Raw genomic sequence first — 16,984 nt, 5'->3', positions numbered from 1 at the left:
ATTAAAAAAGGATGGAGAACATGACGGAGGTCAACCTGTCATCCTAGGACTATACACAGCCTGTGAGGAGCATTCATCTGACCTCAGGCCTGTTTCTTGCCACACTTTTTCCCAGGCACAGCTGAGTGAGTAGGCAGTACAAGTGCTCCTGGGAAGCCCCAGGTCTATCATGTGCCTGCACTGCCCATGTTCAGTAGAACCGGGCGTATCATGGAAACGAGCGGGCATTACCATGTTTCTCAAATTCTGCATTGCAGCAGCATCTGGTCTTGTTTTTTAAACTCTAGCTACTCTGATTCCCCAAAGTATTAGTTAGCCATTTATCATCTATGAAATCCATTTCCTTGTTCAGGAACAGTCTTGGAGAATCTGATCTATTGAAGTCAATAAGGCCCTTTCTACTGAATTAATTGAGCTCTAAATATTTTAATTTTATATGCTAGCAAATGATCATTAGTGGAATAACTAGGACACCATGCACTGTTGTAAACCTGACAGCTACCAACAAGTCCTGAACTAGCTCTTAAGCACCTCTAGCTAATACTTCTTTTATTACTTCTAATAATACTGTATAAATTTAAAAAGAACAAACCTTGAGCTTTGTTAGCAGCTCCAGTCCAAATTACAGGGCTACCTACTGTCATGAATGAGAATAAGAACATCCTCTTCTCCTGTAAGAAATACAGCATCTGAGCCTTGACTGATAACTGTGCTGTTACTACTTGAGATTCACTAGTCAGAATATGAGAGTCTAGACCAGGGGTCCTCAAACTATGCCCCATGGGCCAGATACGGCCCCCCAGGGTCCTCAATCCGGCCCCTGGTATTTACAGAACCCCCCCGCTCCCCCCCGCCGGGGGTTGAGGGGGAACCAAGCAGCCACAGATGACTGCCTGCCACTGCATCCACGTGCTGGCCCCCTGGTTAAACAGTTTGAGGACCCCTGTTCTAGACCCAGAGTAAACCTTCATGGTAGTACAGAGGACTGTAGAAACTGGGGTTTTCATGAGAGCTCACCATTTCTCCAGAAGTTTGTGTTGCTCTGTAAGACAAGATTTCTCCTACCTCCATTCTGTGCTCTTACAAGGCCATCTCTAGCCTCCCCATTTATTGTTCCCTCTAAGGAACAATCTTCCAAAATTCAGAAAGACAGTTCAGAGAGCTGCCCTATCTGAACCACCTGTGGTTTAAGTGACCTCGGTAATTAAGTCATCCCTGAGGATAAAACTGAGGTTCCCAAGTTGTTTGATTGCTTTTCAAAGTATTACCTCAGATGTTAACTGTATGCCATCATCATTTTATGTGATGCATGGGAAGGTAAACACAGTTTCTGCCACTTGGCTCCGTTATTTTTTAAAACATGTGAAACCATGCTGATGGAGCTCTCCTCCAGCCTCTGCTGGCAGCCCCTGGGAGAACATGGTGGCCCTTCGTTTTCATTCAGCAGATGAGACTGACCTTAAGCTTAATGGCTCAGCCATGAGTGGGTAATGAAAATGCTCCTAATGCATACTTGTGATTGCATTTTTAAAATCCCTGACTACCAAAATTCTATATTCATTTCAGAATCACTCAGTATTGTAATTTAAATGCTATAATTGCCCATTCATGTTCCGAACACAACTAACTCAGAACTTCATTAATGCTGGTTTAAAGCATGGTGGTTTCACTGATGTTGCTAGCACAAGACCCAGCCTGAGGCTCTTATAAACCAGCTCTTCCAACAGCAAGTGATCGATAAGAGGATAGGAGGAAATGAATAAGAAGCCAAGAGAGGAGGTAGAAGGGCTGAGAACATGATGAAAAGGTAGAAAACCAGCATCCCTGCACCTAGGTCAGGCTGCACCACCACTGATTGAAGAACGTGGGTGAAGAGCAGAGTCTCCTGTGCTGTCACACAACAGTTTTGCATTGTGGCTACATGGGACAAATGCTTCTCCATACATAAGGGGTAATTTTAGTTACTATTTTTCACATATATTATGCTTATATGATTTCAAGGCAGATGGATCCTGTTTATATGTAACAACAGAGATTCTCAGCAGCTGTACATTGGAAAAGCTACATTGATTTTCACAAACTGCCAGTTTACTCTAGTTGAAGGTTTAGCCTAACATTAGTAATCTGGGAATCACTAAACAACTGGAAAAAAAAATCCCAAATCTATAGCCATTTCCCATTGTAATATTAAGTATACAAGACTGAATTTGATATGAAATGTAATTCTAAATGGTGGGTTTATCCTCTGTATATGACTTAAGTACATTGCTCTAGCTCATGTACAGCAGACCATACTGATTGTTAGTTTCTGCCCCCTTTAATGTCAGTGGGACTATTCACCAACTGATTGTGTTAGCTGTGTAGTAACAAGTTGTAGTATCCGAGTTTGTGACTGACATGGTCAAAATTATGCTTATTTGCAGAGGATATTTTCAAAGAAAGGAAAGATGCCTAGATAAGCGACTTGCCCTGAAAGCAAAGGTGATCTGGGCATTTGTCCCACACGAGAGCTGTTGAAAATCTCCTACTGAAATAAAAAAGCAAACAAAACAAAGCCTGAAATACATGAAAATTCACTACACCTGCAGTCACTTACTGTGATTGCAATTGAGTACATATGTTGCTATTCTGAAAAGTGTAAGCAAAAATTTTCCACTCTGCAGCACCTCAGTCTGCGCTTCTCATATTGGACCATGTACATTTCCCATCGCATCTGGCTGATTTAAATTGGGACAAAAATCCTGTTCTGAAAGTGTGAAATATTTTAAAATGGAAATTTAAATAGATTTAAAATATTTTAAAATTTAATTTTAAATTTAGCTTGGAGTGCTTCTCCCTCATCACAGCTAGGAGTGTCTGAGGGGAGATGTCAAGGTCACACCATGTCTCATTCACAGCCTCACTAGGGCAGGTAAGAAAGTGAGGGGCAGAGGACAGATTTCCCCAAGCTTATGTAGCACCTTAATGCAGAAAGTGTTTCAGCAAAAAAAAGTGGAGAGGAGAACAACAACCTGGCCTCGGACACATCACTGGCTATATTTCATCAAGAGTGGGAATTGCCTCATCTCTGCTGGCCATTGTCATTGCGTTCAGTTACATATTGAGGTTAGCATGGCAATTTTAAGCATGAAATTGATTGCTTTTCCCAAAGGAGAACCTGAGAGCTGCCTTGCAAAGACAATGCAGGAAGGAAGACATTAAAGGAACTACAGCTGCAAAGAAGAAAAAATCCCTGCCTGTGACAGGCTTTATATACCTAAACCGTTAGTGCCGAAAAAGCAAGCAAAGGACTGGGAGACATCTATTTTCTGACTTGTCCCAGCTTGCTGCTGGTCTCGTTAGTTCATATGGAGTCCTAATTATCACTTTAATCTGCAACAACTCCACAGGCGTCTGATTTTCCATGTGAAAACAGTACCTGGATGTCCCTAACCTTTGTCCTAACCAGGCCTGTTAACACTGCTGGGATTTAGGAGCTCAGTGCCAATGCATGACGTGATATGGCTATCCAAATCACGCTTCTACTGGAAGCAAACAGAGGATCATGTTGACAGGCAACTTGCCAGCATCCCAAACTGCTACCCACTCATTTCATAGCTGTGGGACTCTTGTATTCCACTATCAACCTTCCTGACAGGAAGCCTGAAGACAAAAATGTAAGTTTGAATACTGCAAAAGATCAAGAAATAGGCATTTTCTGTTCTAGAAGCAGAGTATTCTGTATGAACTAAAGGTGTGGGATTTGGAAAGTGGATGAAGCATTTCCTTTACTTAAAGGGATCACTGGAGAGTACCTGGGAATCCTGTCACCCAACTGTAGCTGTCAAAAATTTTCATTTCTCCAAGGCAGCAAGGCTTCCTCAGTAGTAAATGAAAAGAGATGGGCATCTCGACAGCATGCTTCATCCTTTGTTAGAAATGGTGTCTAACCCATCTTTCGAGGTACCTGTCTTATTTCCCTTAACTGCAGGGACACCTAGACAGGCAGCCAAAACTTGGAGCGTAACTTACAGTTAAAAAAACTGAGGTGAGGCAAATCACCCCTCCTTGATGTATATCTACAAAGAGTAATCAGGATGCGAGAAAAGGCAGGATCCGTAAAGCTAAGAGCAGCATACAAGGTTCATTTGTGTATTAAATATATACATGCAAACATGCACAAATATATTAATACATAAGCATTTGGGGTTTTCCAGCTAAACTGGTTACAGAGTGTAACAAGCCCCGTTTCTCTTTCATATTAACTACTTTAGCAGGTTCAGTTACACGATCCTGATTAAAGCTGGCACTGGTTATTTTTCTATTAAGCCTTGAATTCATGAGTTAACATTTTAGCAATGCGTGGATTATGGTGTATTAAGAGAGATTAATTTTCCCATAGGAATCTATTGGCATACACAGGATAAGGTCCTGTGTCATATAACATCACCAGAAGGCTGTCAATCACATGTCATTTCTGTTTATCTACCTCCTTCTCTGATATATATTGTATTTTCATGCACACCTGCACATAAATAGATATCCATATGCCTTTCCACATTAAGAATTGGACAGTCAGTGATTCAAAGTGGAAAGTACATAAGTCTGTTAATCATTTCATAGGTTTTTTAGAAAACAGACTGGTACAGCGGCATGAACTGGGGCATTACCATAATACTCTGAGGATATTCACTGTGTTTAAGTAACCTCAGTGTAAACCCATAGCAGTTCATGACTTCAAGGCATCAGATAAGGTTTCCTCTCAATATTAAAACTCTGTTATGATACCCACAGCAAATGTCACTAGCAAGAGAAGATATTCCAAGTAGTAATTTATCATCAGCCTAGGACCCATAAAAGACTTATGTGAATAAGGGAGATTTAAGGAAAAACTCTGAATTTGAAAATAATGTTAAACAGGAAATGAAAATGAAAGATTGACTGTCACATTCTTCTTAGCTGAGGATAAGGGCATTGCAGTTCTCCCCCAAAGTTCTCTACATGCAGACCTCCTGATTACAAGTCTGTGCCAAGCGGTTATGGGCAACAAACTGCACAAAGCATCTCCTTTTTCTTGCCAGAATAATTTTGAGGGCAGTAAATGAAATAGCTATAGCCAAGTCATTGGTTTCTATGCATACAAATTAAAACTAAATTGAAAGCAAGGAACACAAATGAATATGTTTCTTAAGTCATATATCCAGCTGTATTATATATGTCTCTGAAGGGTATGTTGTTTAATATGCCTAAGCCAATAGTTTTGGGTTCACAGTAATTGCATACTATTTATTTACAAATCTTCCCCAGCAGTATGTGCCTGTTACCTAAAGCGATGGAGCAGGTCCCGGTCATATGTCTGTCTCTAAACCTGGGCCAACAGTACATGACATAGCACCCACTGTGGCCTCTGCTCTGTCACTTTGCAATGCGATTCTATGTAGTTTTACTTGAATAACATAAAATAACATATATAATGTTATTTATGTTATTTTCCACGTGAAGAACTCCTGTAAACCTTGCCGTTTTGAAACTCAGTGAGGCAGGCGTCTTAGACAAGCTGAAAAACAAATGGTGGTACGATAAAGGTGAATGTGGACCCAAGGACTCTGGAAGTAAGGTCAGTCGCTGCAGTTCGGGACCTACTATCGTGTTCACAAAGCAGTAAAGGAAGTAATAAACAAAATGACTTAGAAATAAAATAAGCAGCTGTAGACAAAGAACAAATCAGCTTTGCCCCATATTGATGGAAGTCACACTTTAATTTAAAGAAGCACTATTGCTTTTTAAAGTCTTCAGTGATGTAAATCACCAAACATCGTCCTACATACTTAGGGCATCCGTTGAGGAGTCACAAGGCAATTTTGGGGGTTTGAGGGAGACAGCTTGGGTTAGTCGTTTCCTTCCTGCCTGGGGGTGGGTGGACTTTCCCACTCACTGCTTAGGAAATGCCCCTTCACGCCTCCTCCTTTTGGAGCTGGCTCGCTCTGCAGTTTTCTGAAACACTAGCGGGAAGGTTTGCCTCATTGCTGCCCGGGGTGGCTGTGCCTGGCTGCCTTTGGGAAGGTCCCTGGCTCCTTGAGAAGCCAAGGAAGATTTAACTTGAGCTTTGAAGTGAGAGGCTTTGATAATTAATAGCTTTCTACAGCTTCCAGTGTTTACCCTAGTCCATTCCCAAACAGCAATCCTGACGGCTCCAGGGAGTGGAGCCTTCTCTATTTCTCTCTGTTTGTGGACAAACACAGGAGCAGGTGTTTTCTGATGGCTGGGAAGCACCACAGTCAGTGCCAGCCCTGTATTTGGGAAGTCTTAAATTTCTTCACAGTGCCTGTCTCAGTGCCAGCCCGTGCTGTGCACAGCTGAAAGGGAAGTGTGATGGGCAGTGACTGCCTGCGTGCCCTGAGAGTTAGCCTGATGGACAGCGGGTAAAATTAGCCCAGGAAGCAAACTGCCAACACATTTTGCTTTTTCTGGCAAGTGCTTTGGAGTAAGGAGTGAAAACCAGTTAAGGGGATGGCAAAGTTCCTATAAATGACAGCTGAGAAAGCCTCAACCCACCATGTACGTTAGGTCAGGTCTTTCTCAGCCCTGCCTCCTCCTTGTTTGCAAGCACCCTGTTAGCAATTGCCACTAGAGGAACACAGTCCCCTCCAAGATATTCAGAGTCCTCTTAGCCAGCAATAAAGAGACAAGCAAAGCAGAACTCAACTGTAAGCCCCAGAAACCTCTATATGTCTGTGGGAATTGACGCTGTGCTAATGTACTGATTACACAATAAATAGTGCCTCTTTAAATTAAACATCCAAATATTTTGCATTCTTTGTAAGTTAAAATTTCATAGAGATTACAATCAAAAGTTAAGTATGCTCTTTACCATAGGTAAAGATTATATAGCCTGCATAAGAATAAAGCTTTATAAGTATCTTAAGGCGTACGATATAGTATATGGAAGTCAATTCTGAGAGAGTTCCTTGAAAACTGTGCTAAAAATGCACATTGATTTCAAATAAAAAATTATGATTCATAACTAAGCAGTGAAGTACAGAGAAACATAGAATAGTTATTTACTACAATATGTCCAAGAAGGTCATCATTTATAAAATTATGTATTTTTAATAGTTTGTAAAGAAAGGTCTCACTGTTGTCTAAATTACAAATAATGTGTAAGATATCATAAATTGCTATTTTAAAATATACTGTTACTGAGCCTTAGTAGTCCATGGGCATGTTCAAGAACTGCATCTATAATAAAATAGAAACAAAATACAGTAATAGGTAAGAGGCAAATATATCACTATGTGTATGGTGTAGCGTGCACTTTCAAGGGAAGTGTTTCTTCAAAGAAATAACTTAAGCCTCACATGTTATGTTCACCTGTCATTTAAGTATCAGAAACTCAGTCTGGATCTTTTAAATTAACAGCAATGCCTACCACAAGTACAATTACTGTTTCTGTAAGAAAGATCAAGCAGTCTTGTCTGATATAAATGGGTTTCTGGATTCCAAAGTTTTTAAAGACCTTTACGTAAATGCAGTTTCAGATCAGTGCTCAAATGTCCCCTAAAGAGAGCTAGACATGTCATTGTTTAATTCTCCACTTAGTGGAAGTAATGCTTTGCAGTAAGCAAGCAGTGACAACCTGATATGTTGGCAACGTACTTCTAATATTTTATATGCCAACCAGGTAAACTAGGTACTTAAAAATTACTTTATAGATCCAGATAGGTCAAATGTTGTGAGAAGTATGTAAACAACTGTCATTTAATTTCAGCTAAACATCGTTATTTATTTCTATTTTCAATGTTTGAATGTGTAGCTTGTGCTCCTGGGGGTCTCTTTTCCAGGGTTAACTGTGTCGCTTCTGTTTCCCCAGGACAAGACGAGTGCCTTGAGTCTCAGCAACGTTGCTGGAGTCTTCTACATTCTGGTTGGAGGCTTGGGCTTGGCAATGCTGGTGGCTTTGATAGAGTTCTGTTACAAGTCCAGGGCAGAGGCGAAACGAATGAAGGTGGCAAAGAGTGCACAGACTTTTAACCCAACTTCCTCGCAGAATACCCAGAATTTAGCAACTTATAGAGAAGGTTACAACGTATATGGAACCGAAAGTATTAAAATTTAGGGGTAGGACTTAGGGCCTACTACAGTGAGTGGGTGATGCATCTTGTAACGCAGTGTTGTGACATGTCTGTCTAGTGGTGCTTGCTTCTGAACAGAGCTTTATATTTTGGAAAACTTCACTGCAAAGTGGTTCAGTTTTTTTGGCTGCAGATGTACAGTATACTATTCTATGTTGCTAATAGACATCTGCATTGCAAGGAATTTTTAACATAAAAATACATTTTTAACTACTCAATGTTGTCGAATCATTTGGGAGATGACAACTGTTTGAAATCATAAAACACATATTCAGAGGGCCAGTGTTTAATTACTTGATTGGCCATTCTATTTTCCTAAAGGTTTGCACCCTACTAGTGACAAATTGCTGCAAGCCTTTATCATTCAGTGTTGGCCCTAACTTCGTTATAATCCAGATTTAGGATAGGCAACATCACTGAACCATAGTTAACCTAACGGAAGACAAGGCACTGTTACAAGAAGTCTAAATGTTGTTTTACCTTCTCTCCCTCCTCCCCACTCCATTCCTTCACCCTGCCTTTGATACATGTTTTATGCTGTGTGGCATTTTTTTCACAATATCCTGCTTCAGGTCAACCTTTGCCCGCTATAATAACCACAAAAAGTCACTAACCAGTGAACAGACCTTGATTATCATCCTCAGCTTGCAGAAACATGCCCCCTTACCTAGCTCAGGACTAGTGTATTTTGAATGTTCGCACAGTGATTTCAGAGACTGAACCACTGATGTCGCCAAGCTGTATCCTGCATAGTTCCCCTGAGCAGGCATGTAGGGACAGTTTACTAATGTACTTCTCATCCATGCAGTGAGTACCTTGCCAACTAATCATTAGACAAATCAACAATCTGACCTGTGGAAACGGCACGTAGCGGCAAGCTGAGCTTCCAAATATAACTTTTACGTAGTTCCCAAGCTATACTGGCTGCTTTGTAAGTGAAGGTGCAGCTAGGACCCTGCCCTTTTGTGCTACCTAGAGCTCCCTTGCCCTTGCAAATAGCAAGCCACGTGTCTCCTCTATTAACAAAGAGCTTGAGCTACATTTTCCTGAAATAACTGAGCCATCCCTACAGTGGAAGTAAGAAAAAAAATTTAGGGAAAGGAGCTGAAGAACATAATTTTTATGTCACCACCTAGAAAAAGTTTTGGAAGAAACAACTGGAGATACAATTACTATTTTTTATTTATTATTCATATAGCGCTGGAGCACACGGCGCTGTACAATAGGTGAAGTGTACCAAACACATAACAGGTCCCTGTCCCGAGGAGCTTACAGTCTAATGGCACAGCCGGTACAATACCGAACCATACAGTACAGAGCAAACACAGAGTGAGCAGAGAATGGTGTTTGAGCATGATAGCTGGAGCGCTGCAAGGAATAGGTGGGTTCTCGGGGGGCGAGGGAGGGGGCTTGGCATACACTGGCTGGGAAACTATCCCAAACATACTGTCACTGTGTAGTTTTCTTTTGTTCCCTGTTGTACAAGAAGTCATGACCCTGGATATATTTTATTTGTAACAGAGCTGCCTAATTTTCCCATGTCAAAAAAAAAGAAAAAAAAAAGTCTTAGCTATGCACTTTGTCCCCTAGTGAAAATGTGAGGCATAGTAGGTGTCAGAGGGACTCCAAGGGTACAAGCTAGTGTTCATTACTGTGAGCTGGGAATCAGGACTTCCCGATGTTAATACTGCTCTCCCAAGTTCACTTCCTACTGTCAGTAATAAGGGTCTTAAAAGGAAATAATCCTGTGCAAGTAAATGTGCAAAATGCAAATGAAGAGATCTTTTTCCTTCAAATTCTTTAGTCATGTGCCCACAACTGAGGGTGTCCCCAGTCTGGTATAAAAGTAAGATTTCCAGAAAACGTTCCTTAATAAGTGTTCAGCATGCAGTGCATCCAAGACATAGTCTTAAAGAAAGCAAACAAAACCCCAAAGCATTCATTGAAATACTGACCTGACCCAAACTGGCTTAGTATGCTAAACATGGCATGACTTGACAATCTCCTGAGCTCCTACCCAGCTCTGTGATTCCAGTGCAAAAAACACTATGATTTATACTTGCAGAATTTGTTTTAGACTTCCTCTTTTCTTAGAATAAAAATTAGGGCTGAGTTTTATTTTTTAAGGAAAGATCGTAAGTATGTTTCTCTAAAGTTTTGATTTTTGTGGGACTTGTTGCAACACAGGCATGCGTTCTTACAGGAAAAAATGTATAAAAAATGCACACATTGCATTTTATTTTATTGAAAATTGATGTTTGGGTCAGTCAAAACTTCTGATAATCTCTTAAAAACATTTTAGGGTGCAGACATTTTAAAATTCAGGAAAACATAGAAGTAACTAGGATTTCAAGCAAATATTTATAGACTTCTGAAATTCTAATTCTATTTATTTACCGTAATATTTACCTGAGAAATTTCAGCATGTGAACTTCTTATGAAAATGCTTATGCTTATATGTGGAAGATGGCAAAGGTCCAGTCATCCTCTCCTGGTGACACGTGGCCATCCCCGGCCACACAGGCAGCAAGGGGTCACCTGTGTGCCATGCTCTGTACAGGGTGACTATGCCACCTGTTCATGCCTGTTAGCTGGCAGCAGTACAGAGCCCACAAGGCTGGTTACACGTATTTCTGCAGCAATATGCCTGTCTTAGGCATTTCAAAACTTTTGATATGTTTATTTATCCAAGGAGTAAAGGGATCATGTTGACACTAAAACTTGCTAATATGGAAAGATGCTTGGCGGTTCTAACCTGCATGAGTAACCAACATGCTGACTTTTTAAGCTAACATCAAATAGTTTAAATAGTATATTTTTTAAACTAATATAAAATAGCTTAAAGAACCTTTTTGACAATTAATACTCATTACCATGTTTTTTATTTTAGTTTAATCCAATCAAAGGTGAGGTGCCTCAGGGAAATTCACCTGCCTGCAAGGCAGCAGAAAATGAAAATGTAGGACTAGGCTGCATGTGTGGTCTAGTCTATTTGATAAAGAACTAGTCTGTATGATAAAGGACTAGTCTGTCTGTCTGGGATAAAGACATTCAGAAGGGATGACAGGCTATTGCATCCACTGAAGGCAGGGAAGGGTTTGCTTTAAGGAGAGAAGCATCCTTCCTCTTTCCCTGGGCAGCAGTTTTCCATTTTTGTGTATCGGCTGTAAGCCCTTGGCACACTAGTTGAGCTGATGCCCTGAGAACAGGGCAGACCTTAACTGTCTTCTCTCCAGCTGCTCTAAGGAAAAGCCCTACTGAGTTCCTCACCCCAAACCCACAGCCAGCCACCACTACCACCTCCCCATGGCCTTCTCAGTGGGCCATGAAGCTCATGAACCAGCTTCCAGCTCAGCTGCCTTCTCTTGCTCTCCCATCCCATGCTGTTGTTTATGATTAACAACATTAATTCCAAAACTAGAAAAAACAATTAAAACAATGATAAAATTAATTACAAAAAAGGGTGAAGTGCTACAGGATGGCTCAGTAAATGCACAATGCACTGATTTTGACTTCAGTTTCATATTCAAGATGATAGAAAAATTCGTTAGAGGTTCATCTTAAATATTTGTGCCAAAGACACTTCCATGTGACCCAGGTCCTAGAGGAGTCTGAACAACAAAAGAACCCAGACAGGCTAGGATATTTGCCTTTTATAGACTGAGGATATCAGTTTCCTAATGGGGCAGTTGGTGCTTTCATGTGATTAATTCCACAACTAATTTAATCAAAACTAACAACAAATTTGAAAATACATTATCACTATTAACTGCATACAACTACTACACAGAGATTTTCACAATTTGGGTAATATTCACAGTAAATACCAAGACTTTTCCCTCTCATCCCAGCCACTCCTGAAACTGTTTCAGCAGCCAGGCCATAAATCTGAAATTCTTAACTGCACAGAGTATTAGCCTGGCATGTTACCTATAGCGTAGTTTAAAATGTAACACAGAAGCGTACCTAGTTACCTGGCCTTATGGCACCTTCCCAAGTACAAGTTTGACCTGCTCCTCCTGGCACTGCTCGCTGTCTGGGTTGTTTCTGTGGTGTGTTGCTGAGCTGTTGTTAATCTCTGCCGTGAGAAGAGAGGATTTGTTTTATCGCAGCTTTTTCTGTTATTTTCTGGAAGGCTGCTGAGAAATTGTTTGTTATTCTCATGTGATTTTTTTTTCCCTTTTTACTGTCTTTCTGTCCTGAGTGTGTTGTCAATGGCCAGAAAGCTATATAGACTGAGCTACAAAGACACAGCAATGCATAACTTTTATATCCCATATAAATCTGAGCCTCTCTCAGATTTCCCAGTGGCAAAACCTGAGTGGCCATGAGCAGATAGCTGATCAAAGTGATGGAGAGATGCTGGTACATAATGATGACTTTCTGGGATATTTAGCACATCTGGAGTAAGTTGTCCATTTTCCATGCAAGTTTGCATTCTAATCTGGTTTGCACTCTCATCCCTCCCCAAAACAAAAACACCTTTGTTTTTTCTTGCCATTGACCAAAACATGCTCTGTGCATTTCTGCAGGCAGTTACCAGTCCTTGACATCCATTTGCGATGGGACTCTGAACATGCACTATGTGGAGCTACACCACATTGCATTGTGTCTGTGCTTTGCAAATGTATAGATTTTTATTTGCTGCTGGGGAGTAGTTGAGGTTTTTGGTACTGTATGGGCCCAGGTCCTCACTCCCCCATTACCTCTGCCTCCCTTTTTATATCTAGCTGTTGAATTAGGTCAAGATATGTTTGGGAACAGTCCCTGTCAAAAAGTACCCTGGTAGCAGGGAAACTCTTCAGAGGGTGACTTTGGACATTGTAATTGATGATTACCAAAGCCAAGGATTTTCAGCCTAAGGCACATAATGCCCTCTGTAAGCCAAGCCCTTTCCCTGAATTCGGCTGCTTGTCAGGGCTGAGATTTTTAGGGTAGCTGGTTTGGAAAGTTGCTTTTATATCCAAACTCTGGCTGTGCCACAGTAGCAACTTCACTTTTGAGGACTCTTTTTTGAAGGAGCTACTGATAATGATGCAATGTTAGACTGGTGTGTTTTCATAGAAATGCACCCAGAAGCAGTGGAAACGTTTGGGAGTTTTAAGGAATCTCCCTCATCCCTGTAACACACACACTCATATATAAAATTAACTTCAGCATATCAAACACCAGCTCCGGATTTCACTGCTACCTCAGAAGGAGCAACCGGGCTCAGAGGGACAAAGTTCTAAATGCAGAAATCAGTAATAAGGCAAATAAAATGATTTTATGATGTTTGTCATCTCTTTGCTCCTATGTGAATCCACCCTCCTGTCTCTTTTTCCAATTGGTATTTCAGATTGCATCCCTGCACACTAATTACATGAGTTAGTTGCATAGAATATAGCTTTTGCTGACTAGAAATCAGATTTCCCCACTAATTAATACTGTAAGACGGTATCTTTGAGATCTGTTTCAACATAGCGTAGTTTGGGTGCCTGTTGTTCCTGGTGTCCTTGCTGCATTGGTTGACCTTAGACAGCTCCCCTAATTTTAGCCTTGGAAATCGTTTACTCTAAACTAGTCATCTTGGCTTTTTCTATCATGACACGAGAGAGCTCTTTTAGATTAGGTGACTGATTTCTGGATGACTGAAGTTTGATGGCATAACTCATGGTGATTTTTTAACAAATCCAAATTTTTTGCTTGAGTTAACTGAAAATAAAGAATATGAAGTAACAAAAATTTAAACCTTCTTGTGGAAAATTTAGACCTCATATAGAAAACTTTAGAAAATTGTATCTTCTCTTAATAAACTCCCATTTCCTTTGAAAGTTCCCATCTTTTCTAATTGTAGGAAAATTTATATATGAAAAGAGATTTGATGACAGTTCTTAGATTTATTGATACTATGTGCATTGTGAAAAGATGTAATTTCTTTAGATGTGATCCATGGAATTATCACAAAGATAGCTGGTACAGCTATTGCAATTTATAAACAATTTCCAGTAGTTATATTTTATCTCGACATTCCCAGTTGAAGGTCTAATCTTATAAACACCTGTGCATGACTTTATTCACAGACGCTAATGCTTTCAGGTTCATGAAAGGTCTTGATTCTCATTTCACTATATAAATGAAGCAGTTTAGAGGAAGGCATTGCCTCTTCTGATAATATCTTGATCAAATTTGGATTTTATATTTAAATCAATAATGATTTATTGTAATGAAAATTACCCTTAGAATTGCTAGGGTTTTTTCCCCTAGTAGACTTAAATGCTATGTATTATATTTATGATGATTACTATTACTATATTTAATGTTAACATGAAAAAATGCAGATGTCTAAAATTTACTATTTTGGTGTTTTCTGTGTCCTGGCTTATTGAAGGACAGAAACATTGTAACACTTTCCTCTTTTCTCCTTTTTTTTTTCCCAAACCTAGCTTACCTTTTCTGAAGCCATAAGAAACAAAGCCAGATTATCCATCACAGGGAGTGTGGGAGAAAACGGACGCGTGTTGACTCCTGACTGCCCAAAGGCCGTGCATACTGGAACTGCAATTAGACAAAGTTCAGGATTGGCTGTAATTGCATCGGACCTACCATAAAAACCAAAAAAATAATTGAGTGCCTTAATCAAACTGTGTTGGTGACTGATGGGAACACAGCACAGACTGTAACGACATGGGAGTGTCATTGATGAACTAATAATTTGGCTGAGAAAGGGAAGTACGTCCAAATGCGCCAGACATCATCAGCAACAATGTGTGCATGAGCTCAGCTCGGAAACCCAAACTCAGATTTTATATCAGGAAAATTCATAATTTAGTTTTGTTGGGGGGAGGGGGCTGGGAAGGGTGTATTAACAGCAACAAATTTCACTTGAGTGGACTTAAAACTAATAAGACTTGCCAATTTAGCGCATTAAACTGTGAAGAACATGCTCAGAAAGGACAACATTTTGGTCTTTGTCTTGGCAAAGAGAGAAAAATAGCTATAGAAGTCAGTGAACATGCTAACCTGTGTCTCCAGAACATCAATATATAAATGGAAGAATATTCAGCTGTTCAGCTGTAGAAATGAATCACTAAACTGTGATAAGAAAATAATAAATATGTAAATCCTGTGAAAAAATAAAGAAATTATTTACATTTTCTTTGAAAAAAAGAGGAATATTGAAACATGCTTGCTTTTTAACTGATGTAAATTCGGTAGAGGACAACACAATTCTTTTTTCTAACCATCTTAGGGAACAATTCATTGCAATAATTGATATAAAATGCCATCACTGTAATAAAATTCAGAGACTTTTTTTTTTATAAAAGTTGTTGGTCATCCTCTTGTTTGCTGTTACCTTCATTCTGTTCCATCATTCCGTGTTCCACAGATTTGCATCTGTCTAATACAAGAAACAAAATGATAAAATGTTTAGAGTACATCATCAGTCTGCAGTGTAGAATCAAAAGAGACTACGGGTCACTCATGTTACAGATATTATTTATAATCTTGTTCTGTGTAAGAAACTGTGGTTTTTGTACCCACCAAAAAGAATAAAACAACAAACGTTCTTATAATATTGACAGAGCTTGAGTTGTTTTCTGATCATTAGGATTGTCATCTGGAAAATAGAACCAGGTGGTTCATTTCGTGTTGGAGAGTCTGAGTCCATGCACAATTGTGAAGTGCGTTTAAGTCCTTAGAGAGGAGGGACTCAAAACTGTCAAAGTATTGTCATGACTATTCACTAGGTATTTTAGTACTAGTCACTAAAATCCTTTCTGGCAGGTTTAGGGAACCAGTTAGTGATAGGGTTTGTTCTCTGGTTACGTCAAGGGAGGAGATACCAGGGAGCAGGAAAGCACAAATGACAGTCTTCCAGATTGATGCGATAGCTCCAGCATGCTTGGTACCCAGCAACCTCAGTTTTCATCAGCCAGCCTTCCAGTGGCACGCCATTCAAATGGCACACCATTTGAATAAAAGCTAAACAAGGACCAACAATGACAAAGGCCAACAATGACCAGCCCTCAACAACTGCAGCAAAGGGCAACGAAACGCACTACTGAGTGATGTGATACAGAAATCTATGAAGTAGCAAAGCAGGTGTTAGCATCAGTCAAGGTATCAACAATATAGATACTAATTTCTTACTTCAGATACTCTAGACACCTTTTATAGCTACTGGAGGGAATGACTTCATCTTAAATTAGACATTAAAACACCAAACTGCTGAATCACAGCCGCAAGAGCCTATATCTTTCCACTGACTGTAATCCAGGCTGAGGGTAACCAGTTCTCATACAGAGCTTGACAGCGCAGGCAGAGGTGAAAATAAGATGATGCTTACCCTTAAGGCACAATGACAATAAAGTATGCAGGGGTCACAGAGAAAAAGAGACATAACACTACCATGAATCACTGTGCCTAAACTTACTTTATATTGCTGTTTTACTGGCATGTTTAGCTCATTCACTAGTTACTGTGAACTGTTTGTGTTTCTGTGGTGAGAATGGTGAGTTGTCTGAGTTTTCTCCTGTCTGAGTAAAGCTGAGAGCTCCCTCTCAGACTTCTTTTTACAGCTGAATTTAAAAAGCAACTTATGAATTGTTGGGTTCTTTTGGAAAAAAAAAAAAAGTCTTGATATTTTGTAAAGTAACATATTAGAGGCTAAACAGATTGGGAGACTGAGTGTGAAGGATGCTGTCTATTTTGTTCCAATTTGTATGTTTGTTTTGCCAGGCGCTTGTCTTCATCCTTTCTTCATTCAGGACTGTGAGCAGTGCCGGTGCTGTTCTGGGATATTTTACTGTCTTCCAGTGTTACTCCTCTTACATGCTCCCTGTCTCTTTAATGCATTACATTTACTTTTCACCTTCAGTAAACAGCCCATC

At 39.9% G+C, this 16,984-nt stretch overlaps 1 protein-coding gene across 2 annotated transcripts in view; it reads left to right on the top strand.

Annotated features, from left to right (window-relative positions):
• GRIA4 (glutamate ionotropic receptor AMPA type subunit 4) overlaps nt 1–15,669 on the top strand; it is a 239,788-nt gene extending 224,119 nt beyond the window's left edge. The window contains exons 14-16 of one of the 2 annotated variants that reach the window (XM_040584230.1): nt 5,482–5,596; nt 7,850–7,984; nt 14,537–15,669. In XM_040584230.1, the coding sequence (XP_040440164.1) occupies nt 5,482–5,596; nt 7,850–7,984; nt 14,537–14,701 (415 nt within the window). In that variant the 3' untranslated portion in view covers nt 14,702–15,669. The remainder of the gene's footprint in view (nt 1–5,481; nt 5,597–7,849; nt 7,985–14,536) is intronic. The other variant, XM_040584229.1, reaches the window with a different exon arrangement.
• The last annotated feature ends 1,315 nt before the right edge of the window (nt 15,670–16,984 follow it).

The sequence above is a fragment of the Falco naumanni genome, chromosome 2, assembly GCF_017639655.2.
Source record: "Falco naumanni isolate bFalNau1 chromosome 2, bFalNau1.pat, whole genome shotgun sequence".
NCBI lineage: Eukaryota > Metazoa > Chordata > Aves > Falconiformes > Falconidae > Falco > Falco naumanni.
The sequence above is the reverse complement of the archived record's forward strand: the minus strand, read 5'-3'. Positions and strand labels throughout refer to the sequence as shown.